Genomic DNA, 21,895 nt, shown 5'->3' with positions numbered 1-21,895 from the left:
TTGCCAACTCAGACTGCTAGAACATTTGCAGCAGGGCATTCATTTGAACGAGTGGCCTTCCAGTTGATGGGATCATGATCAAAGAAGCAAGTTCATCCCACAACGCGGGGAAAGTGGTAAGGTACTGAGGGTGCTTAGCTGGCTCATGGCACTTGCTAACTAAATCGATCCTTGCATTTATGACAATCATTCCACACGCTCGTGGGGGAATGGCGATCAAGCGATGACGGGCAGTTCTGGACCATGCCCCTGCCGGTCATAGCGGGAAGCGGGTGAGGCCGTCCGCTCCTTGTCCGCTAGACACTGCTCTCCGAATCCCTTCCTACTACCCGTTGGGTTCAAAACTTGGAAAGAACCATGCTCCCCTGACCATCGGCCAGGTTTCCGCGCTGCAGTTTGCCGTCCATGTCCGGCCGAGCCCACCGGGTTCATTTGGCCATTGTTTGTTGTCTTTGGACTCGACAACCGAACTTCAAGTGTCGCTGGTTATGTGTCACCGTCTTTCACAATCCCTCTGCCAATCGAGTTTGGTAGTTACTTCGCGGCTCAGAGGGCCGGAAGGTGCTGAACGTGTCAAAGTCGCCCAACACACAGTCAGTCACCCATTACCACTTTGGTCACGGCCGATGATCCCCCTTGATTATCGCGAAGATCATATCCTGCTTACTGGATCTTGAAGATCATATCCTGCTTACTGGATCTTCAATTTCTTGTACCCCAAAGTCCAGACTTCTATAGACTTACGCTGCCATCCCAGGAGACAGGGTGTCAGTGCCCCATCAATCTATGTTGCACCAACCCCGCGTCTGACAGCTCAGATCTCCAGACACTGGGTATACACTGCTTCCCAAAGAGCATGTCTAGGAGTTCAGAACACGAGACTGAATACAACCCCTGATGAGGCTCTCCCCACCCCGGTTGGAGCCACCTTCGTCACTCATGCGTTTCCAACCGCGTCCCTAAGACAACTAGTGTTGAGTTCAGGTATGGACTGAGCGTGGTATGTCTCCTGTTCGGCTGTGGCAGCATTCAATAGTCAAAGGATCGTCATCCTTCTTTCCGGATTCCGTAGTCACTATGTTGGTTACCGTGGTCCAATTTTCAACAAACTGATGGAGGCTCTGCGCCTCGTTCTCCTCACCTTTCCCCTTTGGGAGTCAACTTGATGATCCCTTTGTGATGTTCCTTGGTTCACAACCCGAAGATTTTGGGTCCATTGGATCCCGATGATACCGGGGACAGATGCCAAACTTGGAAATGACGAGTGTCGGTAAATCAACACGACAACAACACCAAGCCACGGCGGCCGGGAAGAGAGAGAACCGGGAAGACCGAAGAACTTATCCAAGTTTGATCGGCGATGTCTTCTATCTCAGAATTTGGAATGAGGTCCAAAGGTCTATAAGAACCACCTCTCTCGTCCGTCTTGGGGTCTCAATTCTCATCCTCATCAGCATCAGCGTCTTCAGTCCTCAGATAACCATCAGCTTTTCAACCTTCAAACCCGTCTTTCAAACCATCTTCAAAACCACCCCAAACCAGTCAAAATGCAGTTCTCCAGCATCGCCACCTTCCTCACTCTCGCCATGACCGCCGCCGCGGCTCCGGCTGAGCTCGTCTCTCGCACGACCCCCGTCACTCCCTCAACCTGCGCCGGTGACTACAAGCCCTACTGCTGCAACAGCGAGCCCCCGACGGGCCTCCTCCCCCAAGTCATCGCTGGCCTGCTCGGCGTCAACGTCAACGCCCTGCTCTCCTGCACTGTCGGTGTCATCGGTGGCCAGTGCTCCAACAACGTCAAGTGCTGCAATGGCAATGCTGTCAACGTAAGAGCCTATTTCTTCCCCATTTCTTCGCATCCTTTTATACCTTGGGTATCTAGCATTTCTAACATTTGCTCCTTTTTTCTTCTCCATACAGAACGGCAACAGCTTGATCTTCATCGGCAACGTCCAGTGCCTCCTCTAAGTCCCACAACGACGACAGCAGGGTTTAGGGGATGCCGATGCAAATGCTGCCTGTCCAGCAGCCCTTCTGCAGCAAGGAGCCCCTTTCTGTTGAGACTGGCAGCAGTACAACTATCGCCGCCTGGACGACAAAGCTGATGATCTTGGGTCTTGGGTCTTGGTTTTCATGGGCTTTTGGGTTTTCGAAAGGAACCGAAAAGCGAAAACGGCTGGGGGTTGAATGATGGCGGTGGATGACGACGTGGAAAACGATAATGGGCTGATAGGTGGATGATGGATGGATGATGGATGGATTCTACTTTCCTCCCCCTTTTGCAAGCCTCTTCCTGTTATGATCTTATTCCTTTTTTCTGTTTTCTGTTCTCAAGTAGCTATTTTTCCGATCACTAAGGCCTGGTGATCAATACACTCATTTTTCTACCTCTTACAATTTGCATCCATTTCCTGGATCATACATAAACTCTTCGGGCTCCTACCGTGAGAATGTCTCGACGCAACTTGAAGTCTAATTTCCTACATATCACAGATCCCAAAAGTGGCATACACGTCACGACAAACGTGGCCCCTTTTGGGTTCGGGACCTGCGTGATGTTCATGTCGTGCTTCTTATCAGTTGAGCATCGGATCGGGTTCGTGTGTAGGTACCTGTAGATCCCTTCCTCCCGTGGATGTAATTGAGTTCCGATGCTTCGGCATATGTATCGGGAGATAAAAAGCTCCTATGATTCTGAGCCTCGCAGATCGGCGCGGTTTCTTTGGGGCTTGTAGTGTTCGGGAATGTGGATGGGTGAGTGTGGCTACCCTCTGGGGCAATGAAAAAGAAAAGGAACATTTCCGAAGAGAACTTAAGTATGAGGAAATAAGCTGAAGGCTCTGCGGAAAATTTTCGAGTGTCAAAACGAAGAGTGACCACCTCGGCGCGGTGGTATTTCTCTTCGAGAACATTTTTTTGGAAGTTCGGCGCAGCAAGTAAAGCAAATATAAGTGTAAAATTTGGTTTGCAATATCATCTAATGGCAGCTTTCGCTGCCCGGCTAGCTCAATCGGTAGAGCGTGAGACTCTTAATCTCAAGGTTGTGGGTTCGACCCCCACGTCGGGCTCAATTCCCGATGTTCCTTCTAGGACAACGTCATATTTTTTTTTGGCATATTTTGCTTCCATTCTTGGGCGTGTCTGTTTGATCCTGATTTCTTTTTAGTTTTTGTCGTTTGTTGTGGTGATAGTGACTTTGCGCAATGGGCTTTGAGATCGGTGTGATTTTTTGTGTGTGTTGATTGCCACGTTACATTTCAAGGAATACTTCTGTTAACTCCCTAACAGTTGTTGGAGGCGTATGCATGGACAGCCGTTAGTGCCGCACTGTTAGTCTCCCGAAAGCGCTGGAAGCTGCACTGGCGGCTTGGACAATTTCGAAGAAACACCAATTGCACCTTCCGCAAAGAAATCACACGCAATTTCTTCAAGTTATCATTGTCGCTCCCCTCCTTGCGTCAACTCTCCTCAATTTTGCTGCCTGCCGGGCTGTCCTTTTCCATTCGGCGGACCTTCAAAACATTTCGACATTTCCAAAATCTTAGCAGCTTTTGGGACTTCTCATTACCGTCAACTGCAGCGGTGAACATAGACCAGAGCGAATCATCAACGGCATCTTCTTTTCAGCTCGCAGTTTTGCGACCCTCTAGAACTCCCTCCGCCACCATGGCCACACGCAGACCCCTTCACACCAGTCGAATCAGCGACGACCTCCTCCGCACCATCTACGCTTCCGACCAGGAGATGTACCCGGCGCCGTTGACCTACGAGCGCCTCCAAAGTTGGCGAGACGCCTGTCCCGTGCTATCAATCTGCTTCACTGCTAGCGATGATGACTCTGAACAACCAGTGGGGATCATCATCGTGCTTCCTCTTGCGAAGAAGTACTGGGAGGACTTGCTCGTGGGAAAGATCAAGGAGGTTGACATTGATGCCGAAGAGATGTTCGTGGACGCAGGGAGAAGAGATTTGCAGCAGCTGCAGGCGCCTGTGGAGGTTGGGTTGCATGTGTTCCACATTGAACGCTTCGCTGCATGGGACGCCGAGGAATCGATGACAGTGCGAGGCTACGAAGACGGCAAAATGCGATTTGCGGACATGGCATTGGAGGAGGTCCAGAGGAGGGTCGAGGCATTCAATGCTGAGGTGGGGGAGAGGAAGAGGAGGTGGGATGTTTTGGGCTTTTCTGGTGAGTTGGACTCGAAAGCTCTGCTAATCTGATTCTTTGGGAGATATCAATACTGACGAGATGGTTCCTTGATGCATAGCGCTCACGGCAACGCCTGCGGGAAAGAAGACATTCGCGCGCCTGGGTTTTGTGCCCACGGGATACAATGAGATCTTTCGGCTAGCTGAGACCTCGTCGCTGTCGTCCCCGGCGTCTGCGGTCCGTTCGGGGGGTGACAATACAGGACGGACCCAGAATAACGCCGGTCCTCAGACAATAGTGGAAACCGTTTATATTTACCCAGGGGAAACTCACACCGGCGGGTTGGGCCCTGATGTTATCTCAGAATCCGAAATGACAGTGAGGTACAATTAAGGTGTCTGGTGGCTCCTTTGCCATCAAGACAACCACCTTGGCGGCAATGCACAGCTCTTCCATCTGGCAAGGGTATCGTCTGGCGTTAACCCAATCACCTCGGCTTTTAGCTAGCCCATGATGCGTTTTAACAGCTGGACTTCAACCTGATCCCTACAACCCTGGCTCGAGTTGGTACACCGAAAACCTCGAGTTTACATCCCCTTTTTCCCCCTAGGTCCCCGCCGCCACCTCGAATCATCTTATACATCTTACTAGGCTCACCTACGACGATCCGGTCCCCCCGCGAACAGAGACCCGAATCTTGCAACCACGCCGTCCCAAGGTTCGAAACCACGACAACGAGAAATTCCATACATGAGCTCGTTATTATGTTGCACTTTCGCAGAAAACATGATCGACGAGATGGCGACGCAAGTCCACGCAATGGTGGTCCTTGGGGCCTGCAGAAGATTGTGAGCAGGATTTCCGGCAAGAAGGAAACCTTGGATGCCTCGTCTGCCACTTCCATGACCAATGCTCAACTTGGCGAAGAAGACCTCCAGAGGCACCCAGATTCGAGGGATACGCTAGAGGAAAATCCAGGCCCCGAAGATCCTCAGTCACATCTGAAAGGGAATGGGAGTGACAGGGAGGAGACTCCCATCATATTTTTTGCTCGGGAATTGGCAGCGACTGGGTCGGATACAAAGGCCCTTGACGGGATTGCGTCGCCAAGTCCCAAGCCTCGAGTTTTTGCGTCCACCGCACCAAACCTGGATTCACCCGTTGACACTGCAACACCTCTCATTCTTCAACCAAAAAGCGATTCATTAGAATAGGCGAAAATGATGAATATAAGCTGTCCAGAGGCGCAGCAGGCGTAGAAATACTCGAGAACAGACCGTCATCCGAAGATTCAATGATCCCGCTTTCTCTATGGGACCGCGCATATATCGCCTTGCAGGAAACTCACCCAGACCTCGTAATGGAGTACGAGGTTCTTCTCGCTTCCACTCAAAGTAAGACCCGTACTTTTCTGTTGCTCAAAAAACCTAACTTACCTTTACTGACATTCTTGTTTGGTGATTAGGTTCTGGGCAGAAAATGGGGCATGTCCAGTTAAACGCTACGCCAGCGGAGAATGGTCAACTGTCAAGGGAACCCCGACTCCAAAGAATAATCAACGAGAGCCTACACGGCGTTGGTTTCATGAGAAACCAATCAAAGTACAGGATTTTCGGCTGGGAGTTTCTTCCCCGTGAGAAGCTTGATGCAGCTGCTAACGTTGCTGTCTCCATGAAGGATTTTATCGAACAGGCTGTCAGAGCTTCACCTGAGGCTTCCATAATATGGGCCGGTGTCTGCATTGTCCTCCCGCTATTGACTAGCCCCATGCTCGCCGATGAAACCAACAGGGATGGGTTTGCATATGTCACTTCGAGGATAAGCTTCTGGTCAGCCTTGCAGCCTCAGATCTTACGGCCTGGCACTGGATCGACTCTTTCACCGGCTGTAGAACTCGAGGTCGAAAGTCATTTCGTTTCTCTGTATCGACACTTCCTCGAGTTCCAAGTTCGAACAGTCCTCCGGTGCAACCGACGAGGTTTTAGCCGCTATCTCGAAGATGTGTCCTCGCCCGGCGTTTGGAAGGAGCTTATATCAGTCATCAAGGACGAGGAGAGCAGGTTTGGTCAAGATCTTGAAAACATTCGCAATATCGAAACTGCTACCTATCACTCATTCGATATCGGCGACGAACAAGATTGCTGAGGAAATTCGCAGGATAGCAACAGAAAGAAAAGAAATGCCTGCACCTCTTCCGTTTGACAGACAGCACCAAGGATGTCACATACGAATATTACAAGAACCGTGTCGAGGATCGAGTGGAGAATACATGCAAATGGGTTCTTCAACACGACAACTTTAAAGCATAGTTGGAGGCGGAACCAGGACCGCTGCTGGTCTCAGCAGATCCCGGATGCGGCAAGTCTGTCTTGTCCAAATATCTGATTGACCAATTTCTCCCTACCGCCCCAAGCTCTCGGTCTGCCACCTCGTGCTATTTCTACTTCAAGGACGGTGACCAAAACACCATGCGACAAGCTCTCTGTGCTTTACTCCATCTGTTATTTTCCCAGAAGGGTTCCCTTGTCAAACATGCACTGGAGCAATATCATAAGAACGGAAAAGGCCTCATTCATTCGACAAACTCACTGTGGAGAGTCTTGTTCGATACGGTACAAGATCAGGAGGCAGGGCCAATAATAATTGTACTGGATGCTCTGGATGAATGCTGGGAAATTGAGTGCGAAAACCTGATCCACAATATTGCTAGCCAGTTGAGGATTCTTCTCACCAGCCGCCCTTACGATCAAATAATCGACAAGTTCCATGCTTTTACGAAGTGGATCCCTTTTGTTCGGGTACCCGGCGAGCAGAAACCGGACATCATCAGCGAGGGGATCAACCATGTCATCAGGTTCAAGACGGAGCAATTTGCGAATGAACATGAGCTCCAGCCTAGTGTCAAGGAGGTACTTGAAAGCAACTGCTCACCATCCAGCATAGGACCAACCTCTGGATTTACTTGGTGTTTGAACACTTGGGAAATCTAAGTATAAAGAAGACGCCCAAAGGCATTATCAAGGCTATAGAACAGCTGCCGAAAGATGTCAACGAAGCATACGAGAGAATACTCCACGAATCCCGAGATCAGGTGATGGCTCGAAAAGCATTTCGCATTATCCTGGCTGCCCTTCGTCCGCTGGCTGTTTCGGAGATGAACATCGCGGTTAACATCGACTGTACGGCATTTGGACGAGGATGACCGGGATTTTGAAAAGCGGCTACGTTCTAGCTGTGGCTTATTCGTGTCCTTTCACCATGGCAAGGTTCATTTCCTGCACCAGACTGCTTGTGAGTTTCTGCTATCCGGCACTGGCTCTTATGGTCATGCCCATGATCAGCCACACAGCGTCAATATCCCAAATTAAATGACCTCAGTCTGGAAAAACAGCTTCCACATGGCTGATGCACATGGAGAACTCTTAACTTCCTGTGTACATTACTTGAATCTCCTCGGTGATGACGCATCCCCGGTGGGCTTGTTTGGGAAAATCAACCCGGACTTTTGCAACTATTGAGCGGGCAGCTGGTCTCGACATTTCGAACACTGCTACAAGGAGAACACTACAAAGCGCGAACCTAGAGGTGACGAATTCCCTGGCATGTTAACGTGGAACAGCCCAGGCACTACGACAACAGCCACCGTCCCTACATGCGTTGTACATGCGGCAAACACCACACAACCACCGAACCGTTCGTCCCCGTGGAAAGACTTTAGCGACCTTTCCGATCCACTTCATAGAGCGCTGTCAATTGGAGCAGAGGCCATGATTGTCAGGGTCACCAATTCCAAGACTCTCAATATTGACGGTAACTGCGCTAATGGGCGATGGACGTCTATACAAGTAGCGCCAAGGCCAGATGGAGGTGTTTTGGCTTTTTTTCTTAGAAGGTCTTTGGACGCAGAAGAATACGGCGATGAGCAAGGAGTGATGCATCTTGTCTCTCCTATGTTCACCGTAACGATCATTCAGACCGAAAGAACATTGCGCCTACTGGCACAAGCCGGGCTCTTGAAACTGGCCAATGACGAGCTGCTAGTCCGGATCCTCTCATGGGCTGTAACGGGCATCCCAAAGAAGGAGGCAGAAGCGAGCATAAGACTGATGCTTGGAGATGGCAACAGATCAATTATCGACTATCGGCTCAAATAAACCGGTCGCAATGCACTGTGCCTTGCAGTCCAGCAACTGGATTTGGCAATGGTTAAACTACTCCTGGATCTGGGGCCAACGTTAACGTGGCTACCGATTCAGGCTTGACACCCTTGCTCCTAGCCGTCAGGGCTTTACGAGTCTATGATTCAAGACATGAGAGACACGTTGGCGCGATCATACGACTACTCATACAACAGGGAGCTGACCATGCAGCCAAGGATGAGCGAGGAAAAACAGCTCTACACGAGCTGATCCGCATACCCGAATACCACTCGCTCCAGTCTCTGCCAGATCTAGTGATACAAGATCTTGTGGAAATGTTGCTAGCCGTTGATGCAAGCCTCGAGGTTATTGACCAAGATGGAGAAACGCCGTTCTCAGCTGCTGTCCATATGTGGGTCGATTTGGGGACGAAAAGACATTTGCGTATTATACTCAAAATTCTGGAAAGGTTTGCCTCGACCACTGCCTCTGGAATCGCTCATCATAGCACAGCCAAAGAAGGGCCTATTGCGGGATCAAGTAACGACAAAGCCAGCTGGCCAGACCGGAATGCTCTTCACAAGAACCAGGAGGCTGTGGAGCGACTATTCAATGTCTCGACTGACTTGACCGCAGACCTCCTAAAAGAAAATGGCAAAACATGGAAGTACAATGTGTGCTGGGAACATGCGGAAATGCTGAAAAGGCTCAAACAGAAAGGGTTTAAACGAAAAGTGTCTGATCCAAGTGAAGGGCCAATTCAGGACAAGTATATGGAACTTAGGGGCCTGCTTGCAGAAACCTTTCGATTGTTGTTCAACAAGGGACTTGGAGCAAGAGCAGAGGCGGCGACGTCAAATTCGGGTCATTTGGGGCATCCTCTTACCATTAAGAGTCAGGACATATCAACAGGCGAAGCCAATCTTTGGCGGAGGGCAGAAGAATCGGGCTTGGATTATCTTTGGGACATGAAAACAGCCGAGCAAGTCTGCCATAGATCCTCTTCCACCAAGGATTTTTACCCCGACGGGACGGACTATCTGACGCTGGTGTTGGAAGGATGCACTGGTTATCTGCGACGTCGCGCCTCCAAAGAACTATTTGACATCATGGAGGAGATGGCGACCTGGGAAAGGTTTTGTATAAATGATGACTGGCAGAGGGATGGCGCTACCTTGAAGGCCCTAGAGTGGTGGTTTAGGGCCCGCAACCTTGGGTCGGATTTCAGTACTGACGGCTCACGACACATTCTCCTGTATAGAGAGAATGTACCTCCTGCATCTTCACAGGTAACTCCCTTGGACTCTCCACCGAAGTCAGAGTACTACCACAGAAAAACTTCCCTCGAGACCACGAATAGAAAGGCTGGGTACTTTCAAGAACACTACTCGGCAGCAGTACTTTCGGAAGGATATCCTAGGATACCATGCGCAGGGCGCAGGCACAGGTCTCATACGTAGTATGTTCTGCTAGTCCCCCGGGGGCAGAACAGAGCAGCTTCTCAAAGACTCAGCAATCTCAAGCAGCAGTTGGTCTATCGTTTCGGGTGATTCTCAGCACACCCACCCCAATTCTACAAACACCCACCCTTCATACATTACCCTGACCCTGACAGTCCAGACCACCCTATGACAACTGCATGTAAAACCCCCGTTTTGGTGACTAAATTTCAGTCTTTCAATACACATAACATTCCATATAAAAATAGGGTCTTGGAAGATTCGATTTTCAACAAAAAAGCGGCCCCGTCGTGTGTATTGTATTTGGCACCTCCCAATTTGGACGCCTGAAAGAGGTCGCTCCGTCATACGTTTGAATTTTGTGCGAGGATCAATGCGAGGATATCAGTAAAAGGATCAATGCGAGGATATCAGGAAAGAGGTCAACCTTGTCATTGAACATCGCGTGGAAGAGTTTGCCAAGGAAAACGAGTTGCACATTGAATTGAAGGAGAAACTTGGGGACTCGCTGCTCAAAATTGAACACCGCACATACCTTTGTGCAGCCCTTCTTTTCGACGATTTACGATACTAATATTTGAAAAAGACTGCGGACGGGATTGAATCTGCTATCAAGACGTTACCAGCGTCTGTAAACGATGCATATGAAAAGCTTCTGAGCAGATCAACGGAGCATTCAACCGTGCGCAGACCAGTATGTCTCATCCTTGGAGCGAGATGGCCACTGTATGTGAGCGAGATAAAGGCTGCTCTCAACGCCTGTGCCGGTATCTCACCAAAAGATGACCATGAATCAGAGGATGACTTCAAGGATCGACTACGACAATTATGCGGCCTATTCGTCTGTTTTCACGGCGAACAGGTGTACTTCTTTCCCCGAACGGCCCAAGAATTCCTGTTAGCAAAGTATCAGGCTGGGTACTCCGTGCTCGTTTCTCAGTCGCAAGTTAACACACGATGGGAATCTCCTATCCATGTACAACACGTAAATGTCGAGTGGGCCCGAGCCAGTGTACAATACCTGTACATGCTCAGCAGGGATGGTTCATGTGACGGAGATGAGGACTCTACTTGGAAAGATACTCCTTTATATCGCAGAGCGGGCTGGTTGTGGGATATGTGTTACTGGTTCAGTCGCGGGAGTATTGATGGCGATCAGGCCTTTTTGACATCCGCACTCTGGATTTGTGATCCTCACAAAGATGGACTCTCTCGTTACTTCTACCACGGTTATAATGACTGGAGATCACGCCTCTCCGAGTTGCGTCCGTTACAGGATGCGATGTCGTTGTGAAACATCATCTAGCAACGGGAGTCGACATGGAAATCGAGCAGCATGGAGGCAATAGTGCTTGGCCAGCAGTACAACTTGCCGCTGGGTTTGGCTTTTATGGTACTGCGTCGTTGTTACTGAGCCATCTTCCTCCAAATGCTGCGGAAAAAGTGGGTGCCTAGCTGATGAAAAAATCGATATTCGGTTTAGGCGAAAACCCGTCTGCCCCCAAAACCTCCCTTATTCACGTCCATTTTGAGCATGATGAATACGAGCGCATGTTGCTCACTCTTTTGAAGAATGGCTTGTTGAACCAACCTTGAAAGGAGGGATGGGTAGGCAAAAGCCTGCTTGCGGCATTAGCACAGCATGGATGTATCGACTGAACCAGGATGGTTCTTAAACAATGCACAGGGCATATGATTGAACATCAACTCCAAGACATAGCATTCGCAATATTCGACGCAATCCAAAGCGACCAGGACAAGATGATTCGCATGCTATTGGATTATGGGGATAATATTGTGGAGGCGAACAGAGCGAAAATCGACAATACATCACCTGGAGTCACTTATCGAGGAAGTCATACCAATCTACGGGCTCGCAAGAAGGGATGGACAGCCTTTCATACGGCAGTCCTTATACAACCTCGAGGGTCTCCGTGGTGCAACTGCTATTGGATCGAGGGACATGCATCGAGGCCGTTGACGACTTATACGGTCAGACTGCTCTTCTTGATGTCATTTTGTCAAGAACTCCCTCGTCGAATAAGATTTTAGTGATTGGGCTCTTGCTGGATAAAGGTGCCGATCTCAACGCGGTGGATGCCCGTGGCCGGCCATCTCTCCATCTCTGCGTTTCAATGGGGTATAAGGATATTCATCAGGTCGCACGGTTTCTTCTAGAGAGCGGCGCCGACTCGGAATTTGCAGATCCTTCTGGCAGCACCGCCCTGCACAAGGCCGTATACTTAGGTTAAAAGGACCCGATATTGGTGTTGATCGACTGGGGAGCTAAAACTGAGGCAACCAACAAACGTGGCCAGACACCTTTACATTCGGCGTGCGGTCCATATGAGGGACAGAGGGATGCCATTGAGCTGTTACTTAATTCCGGAGCCAATATTGAAGCCCGGGACAATGATGGAATGACACCACTATCCGTCGCCGTCTCAAAAGGATTGGGACAAACAGCAGATTTGTTGGTGGAGAGAGGAGCTGACCCCAAAGTTGTCCTTGGGGATTTTGACACATTTGTCACCCGCATTATTGCGGCGTGGCTAGATAACTCCAGTCGCAGACTCTGGGAGTCGCCGGACACGCCCCGTTCGAGTGTACTTGTCACTGGCAGTTTGAGGCTTCTACGGTAGTGTTTAGAGCAAGCCATGCTTATTCAACACCCGAACAACAGTTTCCAGTTGCTTCTGGATCAGTTTATACGAGATTATGAGTATGAACTTACTGACCTTCTGCAGCACTACGAATTTCCGAGACTGGTTAGAGAGACCGCGATACCTGGAAGTAGCAAAGAGAAGGGAATGCAACCTGTTCTGAAGGAGTATGGACTTCTTTTTCAGTTCTTCACTGAGCATGGGGTCAACATGGAGCTCCTTACACGGGAAAAGTATGGCGCTCTTGTGCCCATCCTTTGGCTTTATGGCGAAGACACGAGGTATTTCGCAGAATGGTGGCATTTCTATTAGTTCCGTGACTTTGCGGGTTCTCGGAGCTTTGCCTCTGAGCACTGGTTCCTACCATCCATGTTTTCTACCTTCGGTTGGATTGTAAATTGCACGAGCCACAAGCTATAATGGCGTATTACGCACAGGTATATACTAGGTTAACCGGTAGACTCGGGTCTAATGATACATTCATATACCTAGTGATCCACATGAGTACATTCCAAATGCTGAGTCGTTGTTAGCTGGCAGCTGGTCACTCTGAGTGGAATTATCAAGCGCGTCCTGAACGCCTGAACACCTCTGAAGTGATTACATCCACATAGGTATCGATTGATAGTATGTATGCCTTTGGTATCAACTCAGCGTATTTCATCCATGGGATAAACGTGCTCTGTGTCAGATCAATCTCTACCAAGAAACCAGCTAGGAAATCCGACAAAGAAGTTGTGAGCCAACAGACAAACCAATGGTGAGTGGACTGTATATTGCTCGACGGTTTCAGTTCGGCGATCAAGCTTGACGTCAATTACACACCGCTCAGATAACCCTTTGTGACTCGTTCAAGAGACTGTATCTCTGGGAAAAAAAATGCATTTCATTATTTTGACGAACCCAAACCAGCGACAAGCCTTTTGACCCATGCCAAGCTGAAAATTGATATCCAGTACAGTACGCTAACCCATGCCAATCAAACGACAACCCCTATACGCCAACCGCCCGCTTTCACCTCTTGAAGACGCTTTGCCCTTGACTCTTAAACCTTTTACCACACCGTTGTTGGAGATGCGGCAAGGCAAACCAACCACCTGACTCCAACCACCTGACTCCAACCAGTCTAATCAGACTTTAAGCCTCTCCCCAAATCTCATCCGCAACCTCCCTCACCAGCCTCAACTTCTTCCTCTGATCCTCCTCAGTCAAGGGGTATCCGCTCTCATGGGTACTGAACCCACACTGCGGACTAACCGCCACTCTCTTCCTCGCCTCCTCCTTGGTCTCTCCACTGCCCTTGGCCACCCACTCCACCGCCTCTTCAACGCGTCTCTTGACCTCCTCCTTGTCTTCCAGTTGCCTCAACTTGGTCGAGACCACGCCGACCACGACGTTCTTATTCTTGGGGAGGTACTGCAGGGGATCAAACCCGCCGGCGCGCGAGGTGTCGTACTCGAGGTAGAAGGTGTTGACGTTGAGTTCGGTGAACAGCTTCTGGGCGATGACGTCGTAGGCGCCCGAGGCGAAGTGGCGGCCGCCGATGAAGTTGCCGCGGCAGAGGTGGACGCCGGTGTGGAAGTCGGCGGGGAGGAGGGAGAGGGACTCGTTGTAGAGCTTGATGTAGGAGTCGAGGAGCTGATCGACGGAGACGGTATTTTCCGGGTCCGAGGCGTAGCCGGCGCGGAACTCCTCGGAGCAGAAGTCTAGAGGGCAGGGGGTTAGTTGTGGAACTGAGGTGGGCTGGAATTGGATGTTCGGATGGAAGAAGTGACGGAAGGGTAGTAGGAGGGATGAAGTTGAAATGAAAAGGGGTTGCACATACAAGCCAAACCAGGATCATCAAACTGAACATTCCTCAACCCAGCTTCATAAAGCATCTTCAGCTCCTGCTGATAAACCCTGGCCACATCCGCAAAGTACTCCTCATCATTCGCGTACACTCCCTCCGCATAAGCCTTGCCCTGCTTATATCGCATATGGAACCAGGCGGGCGTGATCATCGTAAGCTTGATATTCTTCCACTCCTCTTTAGGCGTAAACTGCTGCACGAGCTTCAACTCGTGCAAGTTGGACTTGCTCGTCTCCCTGTTGTGCTTCAACTTGGAGCCCGCAATGACACTGTCGCCAGGCATCACCTTGCGGTCCTTCTCGATCAAGCTGACCACGTCCGGGTGGTAGAGGCGAAACATGTTAGCCTCGGCTTCTTGGAGGGCGACAGTACCGTCGAACTCGTCCCACATTAGACCCCAGAAGCGGGTGCGGTTGAATTCGCCCGAGTTGACGGCCTTGAAGCCGAGTTCTTGTTGGAGCTTGATGACATTGCCGACAGCTTCCTTTTCGACGGCAGGGAGTCCAGCCTCCTCGGGGGAGAGACCCTTGTCGCGGATAGCTTCGCGGACGGAAAGAAGGTTTTCGGGCCGCAAGAGCGAGCCCATGTGTTCGGCGCGGAAAGGGGGCATGTTGGGCTTGTGGTTTTGGGATATTTAGGGGTGAGTGGATGTGTGAAGGGAGATGAAGAAGAGAGCTAAGTAAACAAGGAAATGTGAGAGTCGGGGAGCTACCCGAAAGCTGGAACTGGAAGCTCCAAGACTCCATTTATAAGGCAGACTGGCAGAAAGCAAAGAGGGGCAGAGGGGTCAGCAGCAGATCTTTGCTTTTCTTTCTCACCCGACAACCGTGATATGTCCGAGTCCCGAGTCCAATGGTTGCCCCTTGTTGGACCCCGGATTATGGAACTCGAGCTACTCGGCGAATAACGTGTAGTACCGGCCTGGTGCTCTCCTCGTGCTGCTCACCGGACGCATTTTGGCGCTAGCGTACATAATGGACACTGTCATTCCTTGCAATTGGAAATCCGGGCCATTGTGGACCGACGGCGGCGATCAAAACCTCGGAGGTAGCCGGAGCACCTTGACCTGTAACGTTCATTCCTAGGTCCGGGGCCAATATTGATGTAAACTGGTAGGTAGACGAGGTGGCTCCGGGACGGAGCTTGGAGGTTGGTACCATAGAGAGGTAATGTTTGGGGCCAAATAACACGAGTTGGTTGTAGATAATGACGCTGAAGAGGTTCCATATTAAGAGAAGAGGTTCCATATTAAGAGAAGAGATACATATTAAGAGAAGAGATACATATTAAGAGAAGAGATACATATGTATGCCTCGATGGCGGAAGCAGAGTGAACAAAGCCGGGCAAACTAACGACGGGATGGTGTTGGTTCGCTTCAAGAAAAATATATTGCCCAAGGTTCATCACTTGAAAATGCCCCTCACTGATGGCACCTGGCGACCGCAGCTTTCAGCGTTGACCGTATTTTCCACGGCTTTTACCAGCCGTGTCTTGGCAAGACCGGGCGATGTGTTGATGAAGGCGTCGAGTGTGTGATGTCGTTCGAGTGAAATTGTTAGTGCAGTCAGGGACGTCGGCCAAGCTTCGTCCAAGAAATCCGAGAAACTGTCACGGCCCACCGGCAAGTCTCCGGGCGACAAATGAAAATTCGAAGAAAGCGGCTTTGCGGGGTAGTGGGGGCATTTAGCGGGGTGTCATCGGGAAGTCCACTGCCCCGCTCCAAGTCTTGACCTCCGAGCTGCCGGTGTCTTTTGATTGGCTGTCTTTCCTGGTTTTGTCAGCCCTTTGAAGTGTTGGTAGCAGTGACGAGCCAAAGCCAACTTCTCACGACAACGGTATTGTCTCGGACATGTCAGATGGCCAAAATCCTCGCTGCCTCCTGGAGGTTCTCCGACACGATGGAACCGTGTTTGAGAAACTATTTACAGGACTTGAGGCAGAAAACTGCTCGAATGGAACCGATTCAAGACGATCCACCATGCTGTCGACCTTCCCTTGCTGCTCCTTTCCCCGATGTGCTTGTCCGCTGTAACAGTCTACAGAGTCCGAGAACAATGTCGGATGGAAGAAAAAGACAACCGTCACAAAGCTTCTGCAATCCGGGTAACATCATATCAATGCTGCAGAGTCCCGTCGCAATTTAAAAAGAGGATGCTCGAGCACAGTTACCTTCTGGGGAACAGACAGTCGAGATCTCCCCCCAGCTCAATGTTATCGATAAGACACAATAAGACAGAGCTGTTGATGCCTCCCGCCGATTTCAGCGAGTCGCCGGCTTGTCATTTATTGCCCAGACCAGACAAGGAACAAACAAACAAACAAACAAACAAACAAACGACAACATCAAAAGCGACGACACCCTTGCATGAAAAGGGCCTCATACATTTGCCAACTCGTTTACCACCACCACCTGCACAAATCCCAACCCAGTCAAAATGAACCAGACACACCATCATTGGCAGCCCTGTGCTGTGGGAACACAGACCGTAGGCCTCCAGCACCAGGCTGTGCCATTTTCGGTATGTTACAGCTGCTCCAGCCTGACAGCTAACCGCCGGCCGGCCTGTCACCACCAGAGATGCCCAGCCTCAAGCGGGGACGTTGACGCGGGCAACGGCAGACATCGACACATCAACGACGTGAAAAGCACCCTTCACTCCATCGACAATCGTTTTTTCAGTCTCCTCGACAAACGATGTCTTTTTGTTTCTCCTTCATCTTGTCTTCAAAACCCCCCATCCTGACTCTTCAAGGAAGAACCCGTCCACCAACATCAAGCCATCAAGGTCCTCAATTCGCTTGGCCGCCCTCCAAGTTGGAGCCTTTGGCGCACAATCAACAGCTTCATTTCCACCCCTGTCGCATTTCGGGTATACGTCCAATTCCTCGGCGCGCAGACGGAATTGTCCCGATCTTCACTTCACTTTGTCAACAACCCTTATCCAGCCTGTTGTCAGCGCATGTTACGTTCGGTCCCAAAGTCTGAAGCGCATATGGGTGAGCTTTTCCCTGGTCAATGGGTTCCAAGTTCTCCTAAAACATGTTAAACTCCAAACGCTGACCTCATAGCCTCACAGATACTTGCTTGACAGCCTTAGGCGCAAAGCATCTCTTCGCCCGCCATGGAGGTCTTCGTCAATAACCTTCCTCGAGACCTTTCCGAGAGAAGCTTGAAAAACCACCTGAAGCCGCTCCTAGACAGGCTCAGTATTCGTTGCTATGACTGCAATAAACGATCCAACACAAGCTGGGGGAAGGTTATTTTTGTCACTACCACTGACGCGTTGACCTTCCTCAGGATACACTCCCGTCTTCATATCATGAATCAGCGGGCTTATTGCAAGGTCAGCCACCCCCAGCCAAAGGATATAAAGAACTTGGTCGACGGCATTCTTCACGAGGCTGAAGAAGAGGAAAGGCGGAAGAAGGCGTGGGAGGAGAATGCCAACAACAAAACGCAGCCTGCACGCACTCCAACTTCAGCACTTGATGCCAACGTACTTGACTGCGGACATTGGTCCTACATCAACGGTAACTTGACCTTCATCACCGAATGGTCGTCCACCCTGCGCGTCTCAGCAAAGTTCGCCAAGCACGACCTCGTCATCACCTCTTTGGATGGATCACAGGTCTGCATCCCATACCGAAGCATCCAAGAACTCGTTTGGTCAACTGATGGAGACGTCGCCGTCACTCTGACATACGCGCCAAAATTTCTCTCGGCGCCACTTTCCTCAGGTCTATCCGGACAACCCATGAGGGTGCGCCTCGAGGCATGCGATCATAACCACGCCACAGTATCCAAATTCTGTCTCGTCTACCACTTCAAAGTCCTGGACAAACATCTAATGTCGAATCGGGGGCGCTTCCAGGATACGGACTTCCGTACTGCCATGAAAGGACTAGGCGAACAGGAAATTTTCTGGGTCACGCCTTATAAGTTTCCCATTCAGAGAGCTTCTTCAATAGATACATATCCGGTTGCCGTTGACAGGCTTAGGCAGGCTCTGACGGACTACGAAGGTCAAGGCACGTTGCCCTACGGCCTGCTGTTCAATCTCCAAGCGCTGGTGTACAGATCATATCTTCATCCGACAACCGTGCTAAACCTAGCCAAACGCCTGGCGGCTATGTTCGAAACCGCCCAGCGCTCAGGTCAGCGACAGGATCCCATCTCGGTTGATGCGTTCAAGGATCTCTTCAAAACCATCGACTGGCCGTCGCCGAACCTCTCAGGCTCAGAACAGCTTGCTCAGTTCGACGTCGAAGGCATCATCAAACACTTGGAAGAAACCGAGAAGCGTTTGCGCGAGAGCTACACCTTGCGTCCGAACGACGAGATCCCATCTGGTCTTACCAAGATCTATCGGGCACTGGTCACGCCAACCAGGATCGAACTTCACGGACCTGAACTGGAAGCCATGAACAGGATCCTTCGAAAGTTCCCAGAACACCAGGATCACTTCCTTCGTGTCCAGTTTGGTGAAGAGGATGGGCAGGACCTCTTCTTCAACTCGACAGTCTCCATGGACGTCATATACCAGAGATTTAAAGACGTCTTGACCAAAGGCATTTCCGTCGGTGGTCGGGTTTACAGATTCCTCGGTTTCTCCCACTCCTCTCTCCGAGCACATAGCCTCTGGCTTTCGGCGCCCTTCATTCACAACGGTGTATTGAGGATATCTGAAAACATCATTGAGGGGTTGGGTGATTTCCGCAATATCCGATCACCAGCGCGACGTGCTGCACGCATAGGCCAGGCCTTCTCAGAGACACCGTATTCCGTATCGCTCCACGACCACGGTATCGCTGTTATAAGGCAAAATGACGTCAAGCGCGGCAAACGCGTATTCAGTGATGGCGTCGGGAAAATATCGCAAGGTGCTCTAGAAGTAATTCATCGCGAGATACCCGCATCCAAGGGCTATCCGAATTGCTTGCAGGTTCGCTGGGCTGGAGCAAAGGGCATGTTAGCTCTTGATGCCCGGCTCCCCGGAAGGCAAATCTGTATCAGAGACTCTATGGAGAAGTTCCGCAGCCATGATGAGGAACATCTCGAGATCTGCGACATGGCTTCAAAGCCGATTCCTCTGATGTTGAACCGTCAGATGATAAAGATTCTTGAGGATATGGGCGCCCCTGCCAAATGGTTCGTCCGGCTCCAAGAAAAGGAACTTCAACGTCTTCGGGCCATTACGAATAGCGTCCATAACGTGGCGGCCTTCCTCAAGCTGCAGTGTGTCGGAGATTCTGTTCACCTTGGCCAGTTTCTCAAAGATGTTCACAAAATGAACATCGACTACCGAAAGGACCAGTTTCTTCGCGGTATCGTCGAATCCGTCGTGCTCAGAGAGCTGCGCCTGCTTAAGCACAAGGCGAGGATCCCGGTTCCCCGTGGCATCACTCTGTTTGGTGTCATGGACGAGACAGGCCTATTGCGCGAAGGCGAAGTATACGTCACCTATGAGACCGTAGACGATCGCTTCAAAGACCCTCCCACTTCTGGCTCAGTTGTGGTGACCAGGTCTCCTGCCTTGCACCCCGGAGACATTCAGATTGCCCAAAATGTCATTCCACCGGCGGGGCACCCTCTCAGAGAACTGAAAAACTGCATCGTGTTCAGCCAAAATGGCGAACGTGACCTGCCTAGTCAGTTGTCGGGCGGCGACCTGGATGGCGACACTTTCAACGTAATATGGGATCAGAAAATCGTCTCCAAACTCGAAACTTTTGCAGCCGCCGACTATCCACGCGTCACGCCGCGGGAATTGAACCGAGAGATTGAGTCAAAGGACATGGCCGACTTCTTCGTTGAGTTCATGAAGGCCGATCACCTGGGGGTAATTGCGGTTCGGCACATGATCCTGGCGGACGTACGGGACCAGGGTACGGGTGATGAGGACTGCCTCAAACTAGCAGAGCTGCATTCCCAAGCGGTCGACTTCTCCAAGTCGGGGATTCATGTGGATATCACCGAGCTACCAAGGCCACCTCGTTATAGGCCTGATTTGTAAGTGCCAACAGACAATCCGGCTTTTGTCCCCTGCTAATGATGACTCCCAGCCTTGTGAACAGGCCAGACGTTAAAATCCATGACAAGTCCAAGATTGATTTGGAAGAGCAGTACCTCAAGCCAGACAATGATGATGATGACGACACACCGCGGTACAAATACTATGCATCGAAGAAATTATTGGGAAAGCTTTACCGTGCCGTGGACGAAACGAAGATATGGACCAGAGATATCAAGCTCGAAGTACTATCGGACGGTCCTTCGTTTTGGGATGAGCTGGAAAGATCCCTGTTGAAGCGTATTGGCACTATTGGGGAAGTGCGGTGGAAACACCGTCTTGATGAAGCCCGCCGGATACGTGAATCGTAAGTCACGGGAAATCCTCGACAACTGCCCATGATTGCCATCAACTAACATGATTTGCCGTTTTATCAGATACGAAGACGCCATAAGGGACGCCATGGTGGAGTTTGCTGATTCTCCAACCCGGCCCCTTAAAGAGCTTGAAGTCGTCATAGGATTTATTCTCAACAAGAAAGGCATTCAGAGCAGGCGGCAGCGAGACAAGTCATCCAAGCTGTCGGATACGTTCGTCCGCATATCAAAAATGGTGACAAATGCATTGCGCCCCTCCTCTCCGCCTGAGGAAGCCACATCGGAGCTCCACGCATTGGAGCTCTGCATTGCCTCCTTTTATGTGGCCTTTGAGAAGCGAGGCAAGCCCAAAGAGTATTGGAAGCGTGAAGTCGCTACAGACCTAGAAAGTTTCCGACTCGTGGCCACTTCGGCACTGCTTCTCGAGGTTAGAGAGCAGGAGAAGAGGATAAGGCTAAGGCATGCCGCTAGCGCCGGCGGCTTCGTCGGCGTCCGGGGAGGGAGCCACGTTGCAGGTCGGGGAGGCAGAGGAGGTCATCGGCAGCCATTGAATCCGGACGCTCTCCGTTTGGAAGTCCACCAAGCGGGCCGTGCGAACTCCCAGCAAAGCTCGGAGTCACCAAGCAGCACATCGTTCCCCGGCACCCCAAGCTCTGGGTCAAGCTTCACGCCCAGTACCGGGTCGTCTACAGAAGCCGCCAAGTTCAGCGCTTCAGCACAACACCCTGGCTACCAACCGGAATTGGTGCGGGCACAAGCTACCTATGACCCTAGTATATATACCGGTGGCAATGCCATATTCCATGGCCCTACAAGCCTGTACCCGGGCTACACACCAGACTCGGCACGAGAGCCACAGGATCGCGTGGGAACGGCGGGCGCTGCCCGGGGACAAGCGCCGAGTGCGCCGTCTGCAAGCATGCCAGCTAGACTGACACCTGCGGATTTGATAGCGCAGCTTTCGGTTCAATATGCACAGATGCAGATTCACCAGAGGAAGTAATGTCTCTCGGAGCACTACAGGCTGGCGGGAGTTGACGGATAGCGCGAGTGCAGCGATGATGAAGTGGGTCCATTTTGGATATCATGAATTAACGGTTTTCATATTTGATAAGGTTCATGACTTGGATTTCTGAGTCAGTTTTTGCAATATATCAATTACTTGAATAACAAAGTGTTGTTGAGTGAGCTGGGGTCCTTTGTCCCGGCTGTTCCCCGGCACCCCGGATATGTACCCCGCAA

General features: G+C 50.8%; 5 protein-coding genes and 1 non-coding gene across 6 annotated transcripts; 5 read left to right on the top strand and 1 right to left on the bottom strand.

Moving 5' to 3' along the window:
• Positions 1-1,437: 1,437 nt before the first annotated feature.
• Positions 1,438-2,385, top strand: SMAC4_00022 (uncharacterized protein). The gene is made up of 2 exons (XM_003351433.2): positions 1,438-1,826; positions 1,921-2,385. The coding sequence occupies exons 1-2, from the start codon at positions 1,548-1,550 to the stop codon at positions 1,966-1,968; spliced, it is 327 nt and encodes a 108-aa protein (XP_003351481.1). The 5' UTR covers positions 1,438-1,547; the 3' UTR covers positions 1,969-2,385.
• A 610-nt stretch (positions 2,386-2,995) lies between these two features.
• On the top strand, positions 2,996-3,068 carry SMAC4_13825. The gene has a single exon. It is a non-coding gene; the product is annotated as a tRNA-Lys (tRNA).
• Positions 3,069-3,666: 598 nt separating this feature from the next.
• Positions 3,667-4,823, top strand: SMAC4_00023 (uncharacterized protein; the record flags this gene model as incomplete). Its single annotated transcript, XM_066089368.1, has 2 exons — positions 3,667-4,189; positions 4,269-4,823. The coding sequence occupies 2 exons, from the start codon at positions 3,667-3,669 to the stop codon at positions 4,541-4,543; spliced, it is 798 nt and encodes a 265-aa protein (XP_065947181.1). The 3' UTR covers positions 4,544-4,823.
• An 8,122-nt stretch (positions 4,824-12,945) lies between these two features.
• On the bottom strand, positions 12,946-15,569 carry SMAC4_00024 (uncharacterized protein). The gene is made up of 2 exons (XM_003351435.2): positions 14,238-15,569; positions 12,946-14,118 (listed from the first exon to the last, which is right to left on the bottom strand). The coding sequence occupies exons 1-2, from the start codon at positions 14,872-14,874 to the stop codon at positions 13,550-13,552; spliced, it is 1,206 nt and encodes a 401-aa protein (XP_003351483.1). The 5' UTR covers positions 14,875-15,569; the 3' UTR covers positions 12,946-13,549.
• Positions 15,570-16,700: 1,131 nt separating this feature from the next.
• Positions 16,701-16,908, top strand: SMAC4_00025 (uncharacterized protein; the record flags this gene model as incomplete). Its single annotated transcript, XM_003351436.1, has 2 exons — positions 16,701-16,784; positions 16,813-16,908. The coding sequence occupies 2 exons, from the start codon at positions 16,701-16,703 to the stop codon at positions 16,906-16,908; spliced, it is 180 nt and encodes a 59-aa protein (XP_003351484.1).
• A 409-nt stretch (positions 16,909-17,317) lies between these two features.
• On the top strand, positions 17,318-21,828 carry SMAC4_00026 (uncharacterized protein). Its single transcript, XM_024655285.2, has 3 exons — positions 17,318-20,275; positions 20,329-20,643; positions 20,714-21,828. Exons 1-3 carry the CDS (start codon positions 17,388-17,390, stop codon positions 21,654-21,656), a joined length of 4,146 nt encoding a protein of 1,381 aa, XP_024510971.2. The 5' UTR covers positions 17,318-17,387; the 3' UTR covers positions 21,657-21,828.
• Positions 21,829-21,895: the final 67 nt, after the last annotated feature.

This window comes from Sordaria macrospora, chromosome 5, assembly GCF_033870435.1.
Source record: "Sordaria macrospora chromosome 5, complete sequence".
NCBI classification, from domain to species: domain Eukaryota; kingdom Fungi; phylum Ascomycota; class Sordariomycetes; order Sordariales; family Sordariaceae; genus Sordaria; species Sordaria macrospora.
Note: the sequence above shows the minus strand (reverse complement) of the source record. Positions and strands in the feature narration are given on the sequence as shown.